Raw genomic sequence first — 18,760 nt, forward strand, 5'->3', positions numbered from 1 at the left:
AGCCGGCAAAATACTTTCCTAGAGGCAGCCAGCCTGTTGTGATGCTCTAGAAACTATACTGACCCGCCAGTCTGGAGATCTGGAGTTTTAATCCTAGATCAGCCCCCAGAAAAGAAAATGACTTTGGACAGATCGCTTCCCTTCAGGGTCTGTATCTCCTCACCTGGGAAGCGAGGAGATTGGACCAAGTAGACTTTAAAGTTCTTTCAAGAAAAGAATTGCTGTGATGACTATTTCCTCTTCTCTACCCCCACTAAGATGCTCTTCTTGACCATTTAGGGATCTCTGTCCACCTCTACTGGCTAAGATGGGTCTTTTGGCAGGGCAGGCACTGATTCTGAGGGTAAGTTGGGTTTTTTGGTAGCAACAGGGAAGGATGCTAACTGCCTGCACAAGTGGCCTCTGTCCAGTCCAGAGAAGCACTAGATCTGTGCTGATGCTTCTGGGGCCCTTTGGCTGCACGAGGTGATCATCTGTCTGATCTGGAATCTTTAAAGTTTGCTGTTGCCTGGCTCATTTGGCAGAGAGAGCGCGGTGTGGTAGAAGTTTCCCCTGGGTTATGTGATCTTGAGCAAGTGTTTCAGCCTCTTTGGGATCAGTCTCCTCGCACCAGAATGAAGGAGCTTGATCAAAGGCTTCTCTGGCTCTGACATTCGGAGGGATTTTTACTGATGCATTGAGATGCGGAAAGGAATTTAGTTCTTGAGCTGGGCGGCAGGGGGAAGGCTTTAGAGCTCTTGATGTTCCCCCCTCTTCCCCTCAGTGAAGATCTCTCTTGATCTCTTGATTTGTAGTCCTGTGCCTGAGACAGAAGCAGCTTGGGTGGGTGGGGTTTCCATTTCATCTGTCTGACCAGCCTCTGACTCTCTCTGTCTTTCTCTCCTGCTTACATTGCATCTGGGGTAGAATTGTGGAGCAAGCACCAGGAAGTGAAAAAGCAAAAAGCTTTGGAAAAACAGAGTAAGGAACAAATGCCCCTTCCCGTTCCCAAGTCTCCCATACCTGCCAACTCCCCAGGCCCAGTCGGGGCAGGCCCCCTTGGTCAGCCCCACCCCAAATTTGCTCTTGGGGGGTATTTGGAACGAAAGCAGGTAGGTGGTGTGTGACACCTAGGTATGTGCTCGTAGGCTGCTTCTGCCCCTTCCCCTTGTGGTAAACCAGGCGGTGATCAGGGCATCCGCTGCGTAAAGGCCCCCAGGGCTGGGTTCTCTGTCGCCCCAGAGTTGGTGGGGAGAACATTTGCCTATTTCAGCGCCCCTCATTGGCTGAATCTCCCGCACCCACTGGAAGGCCTGTGGGCACAGTTGGCAGAGATGGTTGCTGTCCCTCCGTGTTGAGTCTGCAGCTTCCCGACTCTCTGGTGGCTTGCCTAGGCACGCTTTCTCGCTTTCTGTCATTCTGTCCTTCTGCCATACCATTGTGGATGGGTGGGAAAGACGGGGTTGCCTTTTAACCCTGGACGTAGAAGCTGTGGGGGTTGGTGGGCAGTGTCCACTGAGACAGCTGGTGTTCTTTAGTCTCCCTGGCTCCTCCTGCCCTGGTCCCTTCAGACGTATTTATGGGAAAGCACAGGGACCGGGGGACCCTTGAAGGCTCTCAGGCCCTGGTGGAGCGCTGACCCTGAGTGCAGTGGAGCGTGGTTTGTCTGTGTAACTTTTCCTCCTTAGGATGATGCAGTCAGAGTCTTCTCTAGTTAAGAAGATGGCTGCAGAACCCCTTGAGACCAGGTCTGATTTTTCCCTGCCTGGTTCTTAAGGCATCTGGGACTTCTTCCAGTGGGGCCCGAGTGAGTGGCAGTCCCTGGAAAGGTGACTGGGACACGCGGAACAGGTCTGGGACCAGGCTGTGCCTCTGTCCCACTCCCTTGGCCAGCCTGCCCCTAGCCTGTATACCGAGTAACACAAGTCTTCCCCTCCTCAGGGCCTGAAGTAATCAAACCCACCTTTGACCTTGGTGAGACCGACGAGAAAAAGTCCCAGGTCAGCGCAGACAGTGGTGTGAGCCTGACATCTGGTTCCCAGGTTTGTGACAACCTTGTTCAGAATCGTGAGTGTTAACAGTTCGCTATCTCAGAATACTTTAAGACCAAAATAAAAAGACAACCTTGAAACATCATGAATATCCAGTCGCAGAGGAATGGTGAAATAAGTGGGAGAAGGCAATGGCACCTCACTCCAGTACTCTTGCCTGGAAAATCCCATGGATGGAGGAGCCTGGTAGGCTTCAGTCCATGGGGTCGCAAAGAGTCAGACATGACTGAGCGACTTCACTTTTACTTTTTACTTTAATGCACTGGAGAAGGAAATGGCAACCCACTCCAGTGTTCTTGCCTGGAGAATCCCAGGGACGGCATAGCTTGGTGGGCTGCCATCTATGGGGTGACACAGAATCGGACACGACTGAAGTGACTTAGCAGCAGCAGCAGCATCCATGTAATGGAGAAGGAAATGGCAACCCACTCCAGTATTCTTGCCTAGAGGATCCTGTGGACAGGGTAGCCTGGTGGGCTGCCATCTATGGGGTCACACAGAGTCGGACACAACAGAAACGACTTAGCAGCAGCAGCAGCAGCATGCATGTAATGCAGTATTAGTATCCATTAATGACTATTTTCAAAAATTTAGTGACATGGGAAAGTGTTTACAAAGCTATATACAGTGTGAATCAGATTTTACTTTTAAAATATACATAGAAAAGACTGAAAGGAAGTTTGCTAAGATTAAATAACAGTGATTAATGTGGGTGGTAAGTTTATGGCTTTTTTTTTTAAATCTCCTTATTTCTTTCATGTATTTTCCGTAGCAAGCGTGTATCTGTTTTACATTCGTTGTTTTTCTTATTCTGTAAGTCCTACATATTTTATATTCAGGAAGAAGAGCTGATTTGTCATGACCTATCCGGGGATGACAACAGAAGGGTGGGGATGGGAGGAGGAAGAAGATACAGTGTTTCTTAGGGAAGCAGAGCATGGGTGGGCCACCTCCCTGCTGTGTCTGAGTCCGCATGTCTCATTTCAGAGGACCGATCCAGACTCTGTCATCAGTGTGAGTCCCGCTGTGATGATCCGAAGCTCAAGTCAGGACTCTGAAGTTAGCACCGTGGTAGGGGAACACCACGCTGGCACCTTGGTGGGCGGGGTGTGGGTCGCCCTTTGGAAAAAGGGGGTTTCCTCTCTCCTATGGAGGCTGTTCTTAGTCTCAAGTCAGCTTGGTTCTCTCGGTGGAGACGTGTCCCTGTCGTAGGTCTTTGTCCGTGGGCTCAGACCCTGAGATTTCACCCAGGGCGTCTCCTCATCTTATAAAGAAGGTATTTCCAGAGGCTGTCTTAACACGCCTTTGATGCTGGGTCTTTTTTTTTTTCTTCACGGCAGCAGAAGGCTCTAAGAAGCTTGGCATCTCTGGGACGCACCCCTGGGGGAGATCCCTTACCGCCTTTCTTCTTTTGCAGGTGAGCAACAGCTCCGGAGAGACCCTGGGAGCAGACAGCGACCTCAGCAGCAGTGCGGGCGATGGCCCAGGCGGCGAGGGCAGCGCCTACTTGGCAGGCTCTCGAGGCACCTTGTCTGACAGCGAGATCGAGACCAACTCTGCCACCAGTGCCATCTTTGTAAGCTCAACGGGATGGGGCTAGGTTAGAAAAGGTTGAAACTTAGGAGGCAGTTAGGAGGCAAAAGGGAAGGCAGGCATGGATAACCTTCATATATCTGACCCTCAGGAAAATGTTTCTTAAATTAGCTCTTTGCAGAGTCATCCAGTGCCATGCTCTAGGACTTTCAGAACCTTCTCCTGAATCATTGATGAGTTAGGCTTCCTGCCCAGTCACATAAGGGCTTCGACTCCTATGTGGCAATAACCCCTGCGCTTAAAATAAACAACGTGATGCCTTTGTGGCCGTGTCAGGGCAGCTGCAGCTCTCATTCTGTCCCAGTCAGCCTGTTTTCATTCTGGTCACTGCTTTGTTTGTGTAGCACCTTAAAATAGCATTTCATTTTAGTGTGTTCCTAACAGTTATTCGAAGCTTTCCTTTGTGAATAAATGTCTATTAAGTGATTGACTAAATGCCAGATTCTGTAAGAAAGAATCAAGGGTGACAAGGCATGATTCCCCTTCTCAACAAGTTTGCAGTTCTGTATGTTGCTATGACTGATCTCTTCTGATAGGTGAGGGAAACAAAGCCTTAGGGGGAAAAAAAAGATCTTGCCCTAGGTTATACAGTAAGCCAGTGATCAGTAGGAATTAAATGGGTTCTTTTTAGTCCCTGTCTGTAGACACACTGCCCTGCAGTGTATACAGGCATCCTCAGGCAGCGTTAAGGGTTCTGACACTCTCGCCACTTGGTTAGGCAGAGCTCAGGATGGGTGTTCTCCACCTGAGCTCAGAGGTCCTCATCTTTGGTCTGTGGGGAGAATGGGAGAGGAAGTTTAAATGAAATAAATCATGCAGCCCTGGCGATCACTCCCACCCCAGGGCCTTGTGTAGCCCTGCTTCTGACAGAGCCAGTGATATCCCAGAGTGGGGGGTAGGGGTAGGCACCAGAGCCATTCAAACTCATGCACTGTAACTTGCCCTGAGTCTAAACAGACCCTTTTAATTAAGAGCATCTTAAATCCTTCTAGTGTGCTTCTGTTCTGGAAGCTGAGGTACATGCTGTGCCGTAGCTGTCTTGCAAGAAGCCGCTCAGCTGTGGCCTCCCTTTCCTGGCACCTTCCCGGGACAGATTCTTACTTGTCCTGTGCTTCTGGGCGAGGGCGCTTCCTGCGGTTGAGTTGCCGAGAGCAGTTACCTAAATTTCTTGGCTCAAAAAAATAGGCTGCTTTGGCAAGAAATGGCATTATATTAAGTTAATACGGTTCCCTGAACGAAGTCTTTGGCCGTGAACCAGGCAGTGGCGTTTGGACACACTCATCAGGCATTTATTGCCCAGGAGCCTCTGATCAGTGGCTTCTCTGCTTGTGCTGCCTCACGTGTTGTGAAATGGGTGTGAGAGCTACCCCTTCCCCAGCTAAAAATCTTTCCCAAATGAACAGAAAGCCTAATGTGCAAATGGCAGATAAAGTGCTGTTTTTATGTGGGAAGATATTTCTAAGAGATGGTAAGAGAGAAAACATTAACATTTGTCAAACACCAGCCATGCGCCAGGGGTAAAGAGCCTGCCTGTCGGTGCAGGAGGCGTATGAGACGTGGGAGTTGGAAAGAGTCCCCCTGGAGGAGGGCGTGGCAACCACTCCAGTGTTCTTGCCTAGAGAATCCCATGGACAGAGGAGCCTGGACACAACTGAAGCAACTTAGTGCACGCACGTGTGCCAGACACTGAGTGATTTATATGTCTTTTCTCATTTTATCCCTGGAATAGTCTTGTTGAGTGGGTATTATAACCTTCCTTTTACAGATGAAGAAAATGAGTCTGAGAAGCTAAAAAGTTTTTTTTTTATTTTTTTATTTTTAAACTTTACAATATTGTATTAGTTTTGCCAAATATTGAAATGACTCCGCCACAGGTATATATGTGTTCCCCATCCTGAACCCTCTTCCCTCCTCCCTCCCCATACCATCCCTCTGGGTTGTCCCAGTGCACCAGCCCCAAGCATCCAGTATCGTGCATCTAACCTGGACTGGCAACTCGTTTCATACATGATATTATACATGTTTCAATGCCATTCTCCCAAATCTTCCCACCCTCTCCCTCTCCAACAGAGTCCATAAGACTGTTCTATAAGCTAAAAAGTTTTGTACCAAAGATCACATAGCTAGCAAGAGGCAGGAATCTGATTCTTGGTCATTCTCAGTTTAAACCCAGTGTTCTTTCTCTGTGTCACGCTGCTACAGAGAATTTGTCTAATTTTTAAGAGCAAAGAGTCTTATAGAAATGAAAGGAGGTAAAAATAAGTAAAAATGAAAGGTCGATTACCTGTTTCGGGAGGCAGTAACCGAAAGCAGTTTTATCAGATTGACTTCTTTTTTAAAAAAGTTTCTTTTATTTATTTTTGGCTGTGCTGGGTCTTTGCTGAGTGAAGGCTTTTTCTCTAGTTGCAGTGCATGGGCTTTAGGGAGCACGGGCTTAGTTGCCCCGTGGCATGTGGATTCTACCCAGACCAGGGATCAAACCCGTGTCCCCTGCATTGGCAAGTGGATTCTTAACCACTGGACCACCAGGGAAGTCCCAGAGTGACTTCTGTTTGAAGTGAGCAGAGTGGCAAAGGCAGGGCTACTGGAATACATGTGGCTAATGATGGTGGCCAGTGTGTGAGCCTCTTTTATAAGCTGCTTGGTTTCCTTTGCGCCTGTCCCTTGGTGCTTCGGCAGCTGACCTGTTGTCTCTCCTGTCTAGGGTAAAGCCCATAGCTTGAAGCCAAGTGTGAAGGAGAAGCTGGTGGGCAGCCCAGTTCGCTTTTCTGAAGACGTCAGCCAGCGAGTCTACCTCTACGAGGGACTCCTAGGTGAGAAACAGACCGAGAAGGCCTCTTGCACAGGAAGGAAGCAGGCTTCAGCCAGGGAAGAGGGTGGCACCGGACAAGTAGCTGCGTGGCCGTTGGCTGATCTCAGTGCGGACATGAAAGGGCATTTTTATATCTGAAGCCGGCGACTGTCTGGGTCTGGAGAGAGGAAGGCAGTGGGAGAACGCTAGGAGAGACTGAAGTCCAGTATTAATCAACAGTCTCTATCTTTCTGTCTTCTTTTACTTCCTTGCTACCATGGTCCTTCCTGCTCACAAACTGGCAGGAAGGGACAAAGGATCGATGTGGGACCAGTTAGAGGACGCTGCTATGGAGACCTTTTCTATAAGTAACCACCCTTCTGTGTGTGCTGTTCATCCCTCCTCCTCGGGAGGGGCTGGGCCTCACTTGGAGGCAGCCGGGGCTGGTGGCAGGAATGCTGCATCTGGGGTGGCGAGTCTGATGTTTCCTTTGCTCTGGAATTTGTAAAGACTCCCTTCTTTGCTGGAAGTTACTCTTTATCTTAGTTTGGCAGCCGCCTTCTTTATATGTTATATAAGCCACTAAGAAACCCTCTCTTCCACACAGGCAAAGAGCGTTCTACTTTATGGGACCAAATGCAGTTCTGGGAAGACGCGTTCTTAGATGCCGTGATGTTGGAGAGAGAAGGAATGGGCATGGACCAGGGTCCCCAGGAAATGATAGACAGGTGTGAGGTCTATAAACCCTTGGAAAAGGCAAATTTGGCCCCTTCCCCGTTAATTCTGCATCCTCCCACCTGGGGGCTGACGTGTCCTGGTCTCCCGTTCAGGTACCTGTCCCTGGGAGAACACGACCGGAAGCGCCTGGAGGACGATGAAGACCGTCTGCTGGCCACACTCTTGCACAACCTCATCTCGTACATGCTGCTGATGAAGGTAGTGTCAGTTCTGCTTACATCCAGCTACTGCCAATGCTGAGGACAAGGCTTGTTCCTGTTGCCTGGATCCTGGGGCAGTCGGGAAGCAGTCAGGGCGTCCTGCTAGGGCCCTCTTCCTCACTGAAGGTCCGAGGCCTCTCTGCAGCTCATTTATCCCCTTCCCTGAAGCAGCCAGGCTGCTGTACAGCTGGGGAGTGCTGTAAAGGTGAGGGATGACGGTGTGCTGTTTGTTTCTTTTGAATTTTAAGTGGGCTTCCTTTGCTGAATATTTTTAGGATGCCTGTCGAACTCCCCAGAGGATTCAGTGGAAAGAGAATGTTTTTTCAAGTAGTAGATTCTGAAACCTTAGAAAGGATGTTCAGAATTTACTTTTCAGCACTAGTCCTTCATCATATTGACTTTCCCGTGGATGTAAAAAGCACTACTCATTGGAAAAGCAGTGAATGGCAGATTCTAGTTTGACTTGGTTATATTTGGTTTTTATAGCGGTGGGAGAGAACTGTGTTCCCAAGTAGAAGAGTCCTGTTCTGAAAGGACCTGGTGGGTAGAAGAGAGTTGTTTTGAGAATGAGTTCCTGAGTTTTTCCTCCGCCTGTTCTCCCGGCCTCTCTTAATGTGAAGACATGAGTTGATCCAGTGGAGAGAATACCCTGCAGTCACTCTTGGTTATTGAGGTTCTGTTTTGGCTTTCCAGGTAAATAAGAATGACATCCGGAAGAAGGTGAGGCGCCTGATGGGAAAGTCCCATATTGGGCTTGTGTACAGTCAGCAAATCAATGAAGTCCTTGACCAGCTGGCCAACCTGGTGAGCACGTCTCAGCCATTCTTCAGGCTCCTTCCATCGCACTGGTCAGCTGCCTAGGCGTGGGCCCCGAGGCCTAACGGAGAGGCTTCCCTGTAGCTCATTTCTTGGCTCAGATGTTTTCAGAATTCCTAGTTCTGAACATCGGAGAAGGCAATGGCACCCCCTCCAGTACTCTTGCCTGGAAAATCCCATGGATGGAGGAGCCTGGTGGGCTACAGTCCATGGGGTCGCTAAGAGTCGGACACGACTGAGCGACTTCACTTTCTCTTTTCACTTTCATGCATTGGAGAAGGAAATGGCAACCCACTCCAGTGTTCTTGTCTGGAGAATCCCAGGGACGGGGGAGCCTGGTGAGCTGCCGTCTATAGGGTTGCACAGAGTCGGACACGACTGAAGTGACTTAGCAGCAGCAGCAGTTCTGAACATAGGGCTTGGCCTCTAGATGAGGCGTTTGCCCTTCTGTTCTGTGATAGGAGTCTCTGCACTGAAACCGTCCCAGTGCAGCCTTTTCAGCATCTGTGTGGTCTGTGGACCCTTGTGGATCCACAAGGTGAATACTGTTTTCTTGACAATACTGAGATGTTATTTCCTTTTTCACTGGGTTGACATGCACACTAATGGTTCAGAAGCAGTAGTGGGTAAAAACCGCTGGTGCCTTAACGCAGTGTAGACAGTGGCACCAAAGCATGCTGGCGGCCCCACCTCTGTACTCTCTCGGTTAGGAAGAAAATGAAAAGCCAGTTGACTTGCGAGTGTCCTCGATGAAGCAGTTAAAATCATCAGTTTTCTTAAATCTGACTATTGATGATACATCTTCCTAACATTCTGTGTGGCAAAATGAGAAATACACATAGAGCATTTCTGCCGCAAACCAAAATGCAATGATCATTTGGAGGAAAAGCAGTTTGTGACAATTTTAGCTGCATGGTGAACTGGCAGCTTTGTTTATGGGACATCATTTTCACTTGAAAGAATGACTAACAAACTATCATTGTTTGGACTTGGGTACTCAGCAGACTTTATTTATTTATTTATTTATTTTTCTCAGCAGACTTTTGTGCTCAAAGCTTCCCAGTATTTTAAAGACTTTTCTAGTAAGATTGGTGATGGAATTAATGAATGTGATTTTTTTTATATTATGTCATGAAATGTGTCAGCACTTGAAAGAGCTTCATAACTTGAAAAACCAGTATTTTCCAGATGCTCAATGTGTGGTGTTGAAAATTCAACTAACCACTCCAAGTGTAACTCCAAGTGTCAAGCATACAAATGGATTGCACTGTAGCAAAGTACAAAGTGTTCACTGATGTGTTTTCAGATCCCACATTGCAACTAAGCTTAAGAAACTACTTGAGGTTCTGGTACAGCATCAGAGAAGAATATACATATACATATGGAAAGCCTGGTAGAATACTCCTCCCTTTTCCAGATAGATATCTTTGAAGTCAGGTTGTCTTTAATATACCTCTGCCAAAGCAACATGTCACAATGGATTGAATGTAGAAGCAGATATGAGAATGCAACTATTTTTTAATAAGCCAAACATTAATGAAACTTGCAAAAATGCAAAATAATGCTGCTCTTCACTTTTTTTTGTTCTGAGAGATATAGTTATTTGAAAAGTATATGTTATGTATATTACCATGCAGTGGATTTATTGTTGCACTCTTGTACCTAGTCGCTCAGTCGTGTCCAGCTCTTTGCGACCCCATGGACAGTAGCCCAGGCCTCTGTCCATGAGATTTCCTAGGCAAGAATACTGGAGTGGGTTGCCTATTTCCTCCTCCAGGAGATCTTCCCGACCCAGGGATCAAACCCGCATCCCTTGTGTCTTCTGCATTGGCGGGCATATTCTTTACCACTTGCACCACCTTATTAATGAATTACTAATTCCTTTTAAATGAATTGGGTTTCCCTGATGGCTCAGGTAAAGAATCTGCCTGCAATGTGAGAGACCCAGGTTCAATCCCTGGGGTTGGGGAAGATCCCCTGGAGAAGGGAATGCCTATCCACTCCAGTATTCTTGCCTGGAGAATTCCATGGACAGAGGAGCCTGGCAGCCTGTGCAATCTGTGGGGGTCACGAAGAGTTGGACACGACTGTGCGACTAACACTTTAAATGAATTAATAAAAACTTAAAACTTTTGTCAATGATAATTTCTAATATGGTAAATATCTATAAATTTAACTCACAAAAACATAAGCTCTTGGGGGTCATCAATAATGTTAGAAGAATCCTGAGACCAAGAAGTTTGTGAACACGTCCATGGTGGTCAGTGGCCAGCAGATGGCGCTTCTCTGAGGAGACCGATAGGAATTGAATTGCTGAATGGGGGATTCTGGGCCCAGACTGCTCTATGAGAGGGAAGCTCGGATGTCGCTGAAGGATCTCTCTTTCCTCAGAATGGACGCGATCTCTCCATCCGGTCCAGTGGCAGCCGGCACATGAAGAAGCAGACATTCGTGGTACATGCAGGGACAGACACGAATGGAGATATCTTTTTCATGGAGGTAGGTGCTGCTGGTTCATGCCCAGAGGGACATTTGAAAGTCATTTGAAAGTCACAAGAAACTCCTAGAACGGATGCCAGAATATTTTTCCCCACTTATTCATTTTCATGGTCCATTTATCATTAATTTTCAGTTCAGTTCAGTCGCTTAGTCGTGTCCGACTCTGAGACCCCGTGAACTACAGCACGCCAGGCTTCCCTGTCCATCACCAACTCCCGGAGTTAACTCAAATCCATGTCCACTGAGTCAGTGATGCCATCCAACCATCTCATCCTCTGTCATCCCCTTTTCCTCCCACCTTCAATCTTTCCCAGCATAAGGGTCTTTTCCAGTGAGTCAGTTCTTCGCATCAGGTGGCCAAAGGATTGGAGTTTCAGCTTCAACATCAGTCCTTCCAATGAACACCCAGGACTGATCTCCTTTAGGATGGACTGGTTGGACATCCTTGCAGTCCAAGGGATTCTCAAAAGTCTTCTCCAACACCACAGTTCAAAAGCATCAATTCTTCAGCATTCAGCTTTCTTTATAGTCCAACTCTCACATCCATACATGACTACTGGAAAAACCATAGCCTTGACTAGATGGATTAATTGTCAGGCTCTTATGCAAATAAGTAATGTAATAGACGATTCCCTGTCTTGTCTTTTACATATAGATTGAGTAGATGATACGGTCGCATTGTCCATAAGTCAGAACAACATGAAATGGTATACACTGGCAAGTCTTGTCTCATTCTTATCCCCTTCCACTCGGTTTTCCAACCACCTCACCCCTTCCTCTCGTAGGCAACCACTTTTATTTATAACCACTTTATGTCCTCCAGTGGTTTTCTACGCAAACACAATAAAATATAAACATAAATTCTTATTTTCCTACTCTTACATAAAGGTTCGGTTCAGTTCACTAGCTCAGTCGTGTCTGACTCTTTGCGACCCCATGGACTGCAGCACGCCAGGCCTCCCTGTCCATCACCAACTCCCAGAGTTTACCCAAACTCACGTCCATTGAGTCGGTGATGCCATCCAATCATCTCATCCTCTGTCGTCTCCTTCTCCTCCCACCTTCAATCTTTCCCAGCAAAAGGGTCTTTTCCAATGAGTAAGCTCTTCGCATCAGGTGGCTAGAGTATTGGAGTTTCAGCTTCAATATCAGTCGTTCCAATGAACACTCAGGATTGATCTCCTTTAGGATGGACTGGTTGGATCTCCTTGCAGTCCAAGGGACTCTCAAGAGTCTTCTCCAACACCACAGACATAAAGGTAGCACTTCATATCTGCTGATCTGAACCTTTTTCTTTTTTTCCTTAAACATATCCTGGAGATCTTCCGTATCAGTAGAAAAAGAATGTTCTCATTCTTTTTACAGCCGTGTGGTGTTCCACCATGTGACTAGACCGCACTTTATTTCGCCAGTCAGCATATATACACCCTTGGTTTTCGCCCAGGTTTTTATATTGTTAGTAGTGTGACTCTGGGTGATGCTGTGCCTGCTTCATTTCATGCGTGAAAGGAAGCTTCATCTAAGAGTTCCCGGAAGTGGGATAGCTGGGTCAAAGAGAAAATGCATTTATAGTTTTGGTTGCTGTGACTCTAAAGTATGTCTTAGCATCCAGTTTCTCTTCGTGTTGCTGTTTGTTTTGTTGGAGAGCATAGGCCTGTGGAGGGGCCATCTTCCCTTTTCGGTTTTGCTGGCCGCATCTCCTTATGTCGTGTAGCCTGTTTCTCTGTCACTTGTGCTTGTGCACACTGGCGGTTCAGTCTGGAGGTTTGTTCAGTTGTGGTTTCAGTATTTCAGAAGACTAGGTGGTCGCCTCGTATGGTCAGCTCCCTGCTTGTGGTCAGAGGGTTCACACGTGGGAATCTGGCCTCTGCTCTGCATTAGTTTTCTGATTTATGGTATTTTTTGTCGTGCAGAATTTTTTTTAACTGTTTTTGTAGTTGAATTAATTAGTCGTTTATTTTCTGGCTTCTGGATTTTAAGTCATAGCTATAAAAATCCTTTCTTAATCCAGTATTATGAAGGAAGTTGGCCACGTTTTCTTCATTTCTGTGTTTTTAATTCTAAAATGGCTAAGATTCTTTCTCAGTACTTTTAGGGGCCAAGTAAAGCTCCTCTGTAAAGCAGTGAGATTAGCTAACACCCTGTTGCCTTTTGGTTCAGTCAAATTTGATTTTCACAGTCACAGCTTTTTGAAGAGGTAATCTAGCAAACATTGGGGGGGTGTCTGCTCTGCAGCAGAAACTTACATGTGATGCAGCTCAGAAGGCTGTTGTGTTCATGTCCCCTTGAAGTGATAGAATTTGTCTGAGTGCCTGTTGGAGCTGAGGGCTACTTCAGACACCGGCAGCAGAGTAAATTTCTAAAGAGGATTCTCTGACGTGTAGGACCCACTCCCACCACTGTACAAGGAGCCTCAGACAAGGGCGGTGGAGCTTGGGGTGGTTCTGTCAACTCATAGATGCTCCGCCTTGTACTGCAAAGCATGGGTACCGCGCTCACTCTGTCAGCGCCTGGCTACTGTGAGGCTATCGGAGTTAACCGTTCTCAGCACAGGCTGCTGGCTGTGTGATCAGCTGGATAACAATTTGCAAAGACTTTTTAAAAATCACCTTTATTGCCTGTTATCTTAATTATAAAAGTAAGAGTATATGCTGGAAATGTTTCAAACCATGTAGAAGTGAATTAAGTAAAAAGTAAAAATTTTCTTTCACTTCCTGCCAATGCCATGTCTCAGAGGTAACCACTGTTAGAGAATTTGGTGTGAATCCCTTCAGATTTAAAAAAAAATGCGTATTTGTTTGAATACAGCTTACTATGGAATTTTATTTCAGTGTTTCTAAAAGTGATACCAGATTACAAATATTATTATATAATTTGACTTTTTTCACTTAATGTATCATAGATATATTGATAGTATGTCTCCATATTATAGAAATCTGTCTTTTTTAAATGGAGGCTCAACCGTTAGGTTTTCTCTGGATGTGCCATGATGTATTTAACTAGTCCCTCCCACTTTTTCTTTTTTTTTTTTTTTAACAAGGATTAACTGGTCATCCTTGAACATAAATCTTCGCACAGTCACATGAGAATTTCTACAGGATAGATTCTTGGTGTGAAATTTCTGGGTCAAACTATGTATAAGATAGATGACTAAGGAGAGCCTACTGTGTAACACAGGGAACTCAATGCTTGCGGTGATCTAAATGGGAAGGAAATCCAAGAAAGAGGGGGTAGATCTATACCTACAGATGATTGACTTTGCTGTACAGCAGAAACTAACACAGCATTAGTAAAGCGACTATACGCCAATAAAAATTAATTAAAAAAAAAGACATTTCTGGATCAAGCTTACATATGTTTACAACTTTTTAAAAGCTTTTCATTTTGCACTGGAGTGCAACCAGTTAATGATGTTGTGGTAGTTTTGGGTGGACAGCAGAGGGGCACAGCCATACAGACACAGGTGTCCACTGGGTACGTTTACAGTTTGATAGATTTTGCCATTGCCATCCCAAAGACTACACCAGTTACCCCTCCCCCAGCACTGACGAGTGTGACACGTCGCTACCTTTGTGTCTCTAGCCTAGAAATTGTGTATTCTTCTCAGTGTCTTTTCCCCACCGTTCTTTTAAAATCAGTTGTTTTCGGCTGCTCTGGGTCTTTGTTTCTGTATGGCCTCGCTCTAGTTGCAGCGAGCGAGGGCTGCTCCTCATGGCAGTGGCTTCTCTTTTGTCGCAGAGCACAGGCTCTAGGCGCACGGGCTTAGTTGCTCCGAGGCATGTGGAATCTTCCCGGACCAGGGCTCGAACCCATGTCCCCTGCATTGGCAGGCTGCTTTTTATCCACTCTACCACCAGGGAAGGCCCTACATGATGTTCTTAAAGGGTTATGCAAAGCAGAGTAGTTCTCTCCATCTTTCAGATCGAGAGAAGCACAGAGTTCAGCTACAGTAGAATTCAAGTTTCTAAATTCCCACTCAGCTACTCTGGCCCTTTTCTTCCTTGGGCTTTTGAACTCCAGTAAAGTCTTATGTAGGTAGATTAAACTGATAGTCGTGTGTTCCTTATTCTTTCACCCAGTTTTTAGGGAGCACACATTACAGCCAGGCACTCTGCTGGCTTTGCTGGCTTTGGGGTTACAGTAGTGAATCAGGGAGGTAGGTCTCTGTTGCCCTTATAGGGTTGATAAGCCATTGGGAAAGTCAGGTAATTAAACACCCAGTGTCCTAAAGGATAATGAGCATTATGAGAGATTTCTGGGGGGCAGATGTCATGAGGATACACAGCAGAGGGCCTGGGCGTTGTGGGTGATGCCCAGAAGTGATCTTTGCGCTTAAGACTTGAAGAAGAGTTAGAACTTAATGGCTGGAGTAGGGGAGGGGAAGAGTGTCCTGGGGTGTTTGGGGCAGAATGGTGGGGTCTCACATCACACCTTCTTTCCTGGCTCAGGCAGCTGGGGGGACAGAAATGCCAGTTACTCAGGGAGCTTAGAGGGAGGAGCTGCCCAAGAGATGTGGAGTCCAGGATGAGTTTGAGGTGCTGCCAGTGTGACACCAACACAGAGCAAGGTCAGGACTCAGGAAGACAAGTCTCCTATGCAGGAACGTTTGAGGACCATCAGAATGGTCGTCAGAATTATTATTCTGTTTCCTACATCACAGTTGTATCATTGGTATAGCAGCTGACTCTTGGGTACTTTCTATGTGCCTGGCTTTATTCTGAGAATTTTATGCACATTAACTTACTTAATCTTCACAGTAACTCCATGAAGTTATAGCTGTCCCCATCTTATACATGAGGACATACAGACACGGATTAACTTGCTTAAGGTGACACAGCTAAGTAAGGTGATAGCCGGAATGTAAACCCAGGCAGTCAGATCTTAGACCGGTGTTCTTACCCATGGTGCTGAACTGCCTCCTCCATAACTGAAGGCAGATGGACATATTCATTGGCCTGTGGGAGAACGTTGAGCAAGAAAGAGGAACTCTGTGGAGGAGAACTTGGCCTTTAATTTATACCATCCTGTGCTGGATAGTTTTTTATTATTGCATTAAGCAGTGTCCACGTGTCACTGTGTAATTAATTTTTGAGAAGAATCTATGCAGAACTGGAGTTGAGCCAAGATTAGGAAATGTGTTCATGTCGCTTTTTTTTCCTCCTGGGTTAAGTCTGCCCCAGTCCCCTGCCTTTGTGCCCCATCACTAAAGAGATGATTCCTAAGATTGAAAGGTAGAGGCGGGAGATGGCCTCCGCACTTATCTCCAGAACGTGTGAGAGGCAGTCGACCCTGAGGTGAGGTGCGGGCCTCCTTCCGGGCCCACGAGTTCCTCTCATTGGCCTCTCCCCTTGCCAGCAACCCTTCCGGTGGACGCGTGCCCAGCCGTTCAGGGTCTGCGTCTCCGCCAAGTTAGGCTGAGTGTCGGGTGAGAACCCTGACCTGGGGGATGCTCCTAGCACCCGGTACATCTGTCCTGGGGGCGTGGCCCGGGGAGGAAGAGACCCAGGAGACCAGGGCTGCCGACCGCCCCGCAGGTGTGTGACGACTGCGTGGTGCTGCGCAGTAACATCGGGACGGTGTACGAGCGCTGGTGGTACGAGAAACTCATCAACATGACCTACTGCCCCAAGACCAAGGTGCTGTGCTTGTGGCGCAGAAATGGCTCCGAGACTCAGCTCAACAAGTTCTATACTAAGAAGGTACCTACCCGTGAGCTCCGTGTGTCCGGGGCGGGGCAGGCGATGAGGGCCACACCTGGAGTTCCCTGCAGGGAAGGGACCCTTAAGGGAGCCACGCTGGCCTCCCCCACCACCATCCACATGCCTCTGGCTGTGGCATGGGCCACATAAAGCTGCCTCCAAGGTCCAGGGTTCAGGGACAGAGGGGTGGGGCGCCCGGGGGCCTGGTCTGACCGGCCGGCCGCCCCCTGTGCCGCAGTGTCGGGAGCTGTACTACTGCGTGAAGGACAGCATGGAGCGCGCCGCCGCCCGCCAGCAGAGCATCAAGCCGGGTGAGGAGGGGGCGGCCCCGGAGCCCATGCCTTCCGTTGACTTGCATTGGTGTTCATCCGCCCGGAGAGCCCCGCGGAGGTCACGGGCCTCGGGGCTCGCCCCCTCCATTAGCTGATAAGGCCCCTTCCTTGCCGCAGGGCCGGAATTGGGTGGCGAGTTCCCCGTGCAGGACATGAAGACTGGCGAGGGGGGCTTGCTGCAGGTCACCCTCGAAGGGATCAACCTCAAGTTCATGCACAACCAGGTGGGTTAGAGTGGCAGCCTGAGGCTTCCAGCCCCGGCGCTGCAGGCGTCGTGTCCAGGTTCCCCCGCGAATGGGAGCCAGGCCTCCGGGGCTAGTGGGAGCATCCGGGGCTAGTGAGCGCATCGGGGCAGCTGGGCCAGAGGGCAATCCGAAGGGAGGGCGCAGGGACACTGGCTGCCCCCACCCGCGAAGCCGCGGCAGGGAGCCGTTGCAGGGGGGCGGGGAGAGGGGGCCGCGCCCCGCCCGTAGACTCAGCTCAGTGTGAGTGGGAGCGTCTCCCCGGCCCTTCTCTTGCTCCAGGGTGTGCTTTTGCTTGTGGTTTCGCTGTGAGTCTAGGCCAGCTGGTCCTCTTGTGTGCGTGGAGTGTGTGTGTGAATTCGCCTTTCCAACCTGCTGATCCTCCTTCCTGTTCTCTTCCTTCCTCTGAGCGCCCCACTCCGTCCCCTGCTCCGCAGACCCCACTCCCCCGCCCGCCGGCCCGCGACCCCAACGGGGAGCACTTCGGGATCCATCTTGCCCTCCCTGTGGTCCCACCGTAGGACCTGACCGTTTCTCCTCTTGATCTTCTAACACAGCATTACGTTTTCTCTCAGTGGACGCTCCTTAAGCTAATTCCTTTCTGAGGCCCGCGCGTCATCCCAGGTCCGTTCCCAGTCCTGGCTCTTCACACAAGTGCCTTCCCTCACCCTCCCGAGGCTCTGAGCCAGACCCGAGTGTGCAGTGAACGCCTGGCCTCGGGGGCTCCCTCCCCGCTTCCATTTTAATTCTTCTTTCAGGACCCCCTCAGGGCAGCTCGGTGTGCTGGGGAGCAGCCCCCCGGTTTCCCGGCAGGGTACGTGCAGAAGCACGTTTACTATCGTCAGAGTAGTGCATTAAATAGTATACTCGAGACCCGAGGCTCCACCCGCAGAGGGTTTACTTAAGCGGTTTTCTGGACCATGAAGGCGCCAGCAGTTCTTGGGGACCAGGCTTCGGACTGCACTTGAGGGTTGCGGCCTCCCCCAGAGCCTCACCTTCCGAAGAACAGGTCTCAGTGAATGACCCCCGTCCTCCCCTTGGTCCGCCCCCGCCCCAGACCGACCTCCTGTCTAAGCGTTACACGGTGTGTACAGGCCGGTCTGTGGATTACGGCTTTGCCCCAGGAGGTCAGACCCTGACTCACTTTGAGATCCTGGCCTCGGGGCCCATCTTCCACCTCCTGACAGTCAGCTGGAGTGGACGAAGCGGTGGTCCCCTGGTGGGACTCTGCTGAAGGGGGGAAAGCGTGGCCTTTGGAGTCAGGATGTACTCAGATTCAGATGCCAGCTGTTATCCTCAGGAAAAACCTTCCTGACCCTCAGTAGCCTCATCTGTGCAACATGGGTGATACCACACCTGTGCGGATGCCCCACCCCGGAGACACGAGGACAGACAGACAGACAGTGTGTGCAGACTCCCAGTAGGCTCTCCCGAGTGGTAGCTGTCACTGCCAGCACCACGCACTCCGGGGAGAACCTGGATCCTGTCTCACAGAAGATGCCCCCACCTCCCCCAGGACAGTGTGAGGAGAGCTTTGTGCGTGCCAGCCCTCTGCGCCGGAGGAGGACGCATGGCGGGGTAGAGCGCTGAGGGGCCGGGGCGGGGGCCCCGGGGTGCCGGGTCCTGCCAGCGCTGCCCTGGGCAGAGGGTGCGGGCAGGCAGCCCAGGCCGGCAGAGGGGCCTCGGGGTTGGCTTTGACCGTTAAAACTAACACCTTCCTTTCTCTCCCATGCTTTCTCCTCCGGCCAGGAGCGGAAGGTACTGCCCTTTCTGCTGTCTTTGCTTCTTGGCGCTTCTGAGCTGTGTGTGTGTGGGTTCTG

General features: G+C 49.1%; 1 protein-coding gene across 50 annotated transcripts in view; it reads left to right on the top strand.

Moving 5' to 3' along the window:
* MADD (MAP kinase activating death domain) overlaps positions 1-18,760 on the top strand; it is a 40,813-nt gene that overhangs the window by 18,925 nt on the left and 3,128 nt on the right. For 8 of the 50 annotated variants that reach the window (XM_086341466.1, XM_086341494.1, XM_086341473.1 and 5 more), the window contains 12 exons: positions 1,921-2,021; positions 3,018-3,089; positions 3,448-3,606; positions 6,328-6,436; positions 6,720-6,782; positions 7,022-7,142; positions 7,245-7,350; positions 8,046-8,156; positions 10,560-10,667; positions 16,202-16,366; positions 16,605-16,677; positions 16,816-16,922. In XM_086341466.1, coding sequence (XP_086197592.1) covers positions 1,921-2,021; positions 3,018-3,089; positions 3,448-3,606; positions 6,328-6,436; positions 6,720-6,782; positions 7,022-7,142; positions 7,245-7,350; positions 8,046-8,156; positions 10,560-10,667; positions 16,202-16,366; positions 16,605-16,677; positions 16,816-16,922 — 1,295 coding nt within the window. Of the gene's footprint in view, positions 1-906; positions 961-1,920; positions 2,022-3,017; positions 3,102-3,447; positions 3,607-6,327; positions 6,437-6,719; positions 6,783-7,021; positions 7,143-7,244; positions 7,351-8,045; positions 8,157-10,559; positions 10,668-16,201; positions 16,367-16,604; positions 16,678-16,815; positions 16,923-18,760 lie in introns of all 50 variants that reach the window. The other 42 variants (XM_086341489.1, XM_086341496.1, XM_086341471.1 and 39 more) reach the window with 11 other exon arrangements.

The sequence above is a fragment of the Bos grunniens genome, chromosome 15, assembly GCF_055505025.1.
Source record: "Bos grunniens cultivar Pamir isolate PY7600 chromosome 15, Bosgru_T2T1.0, whole genome shotgun sequence".
NCBI lineage: Eukaryota > Metazoa > Chordata > Mammalia > Artiodactyla > Bovidae > Bos > Bos grunniens.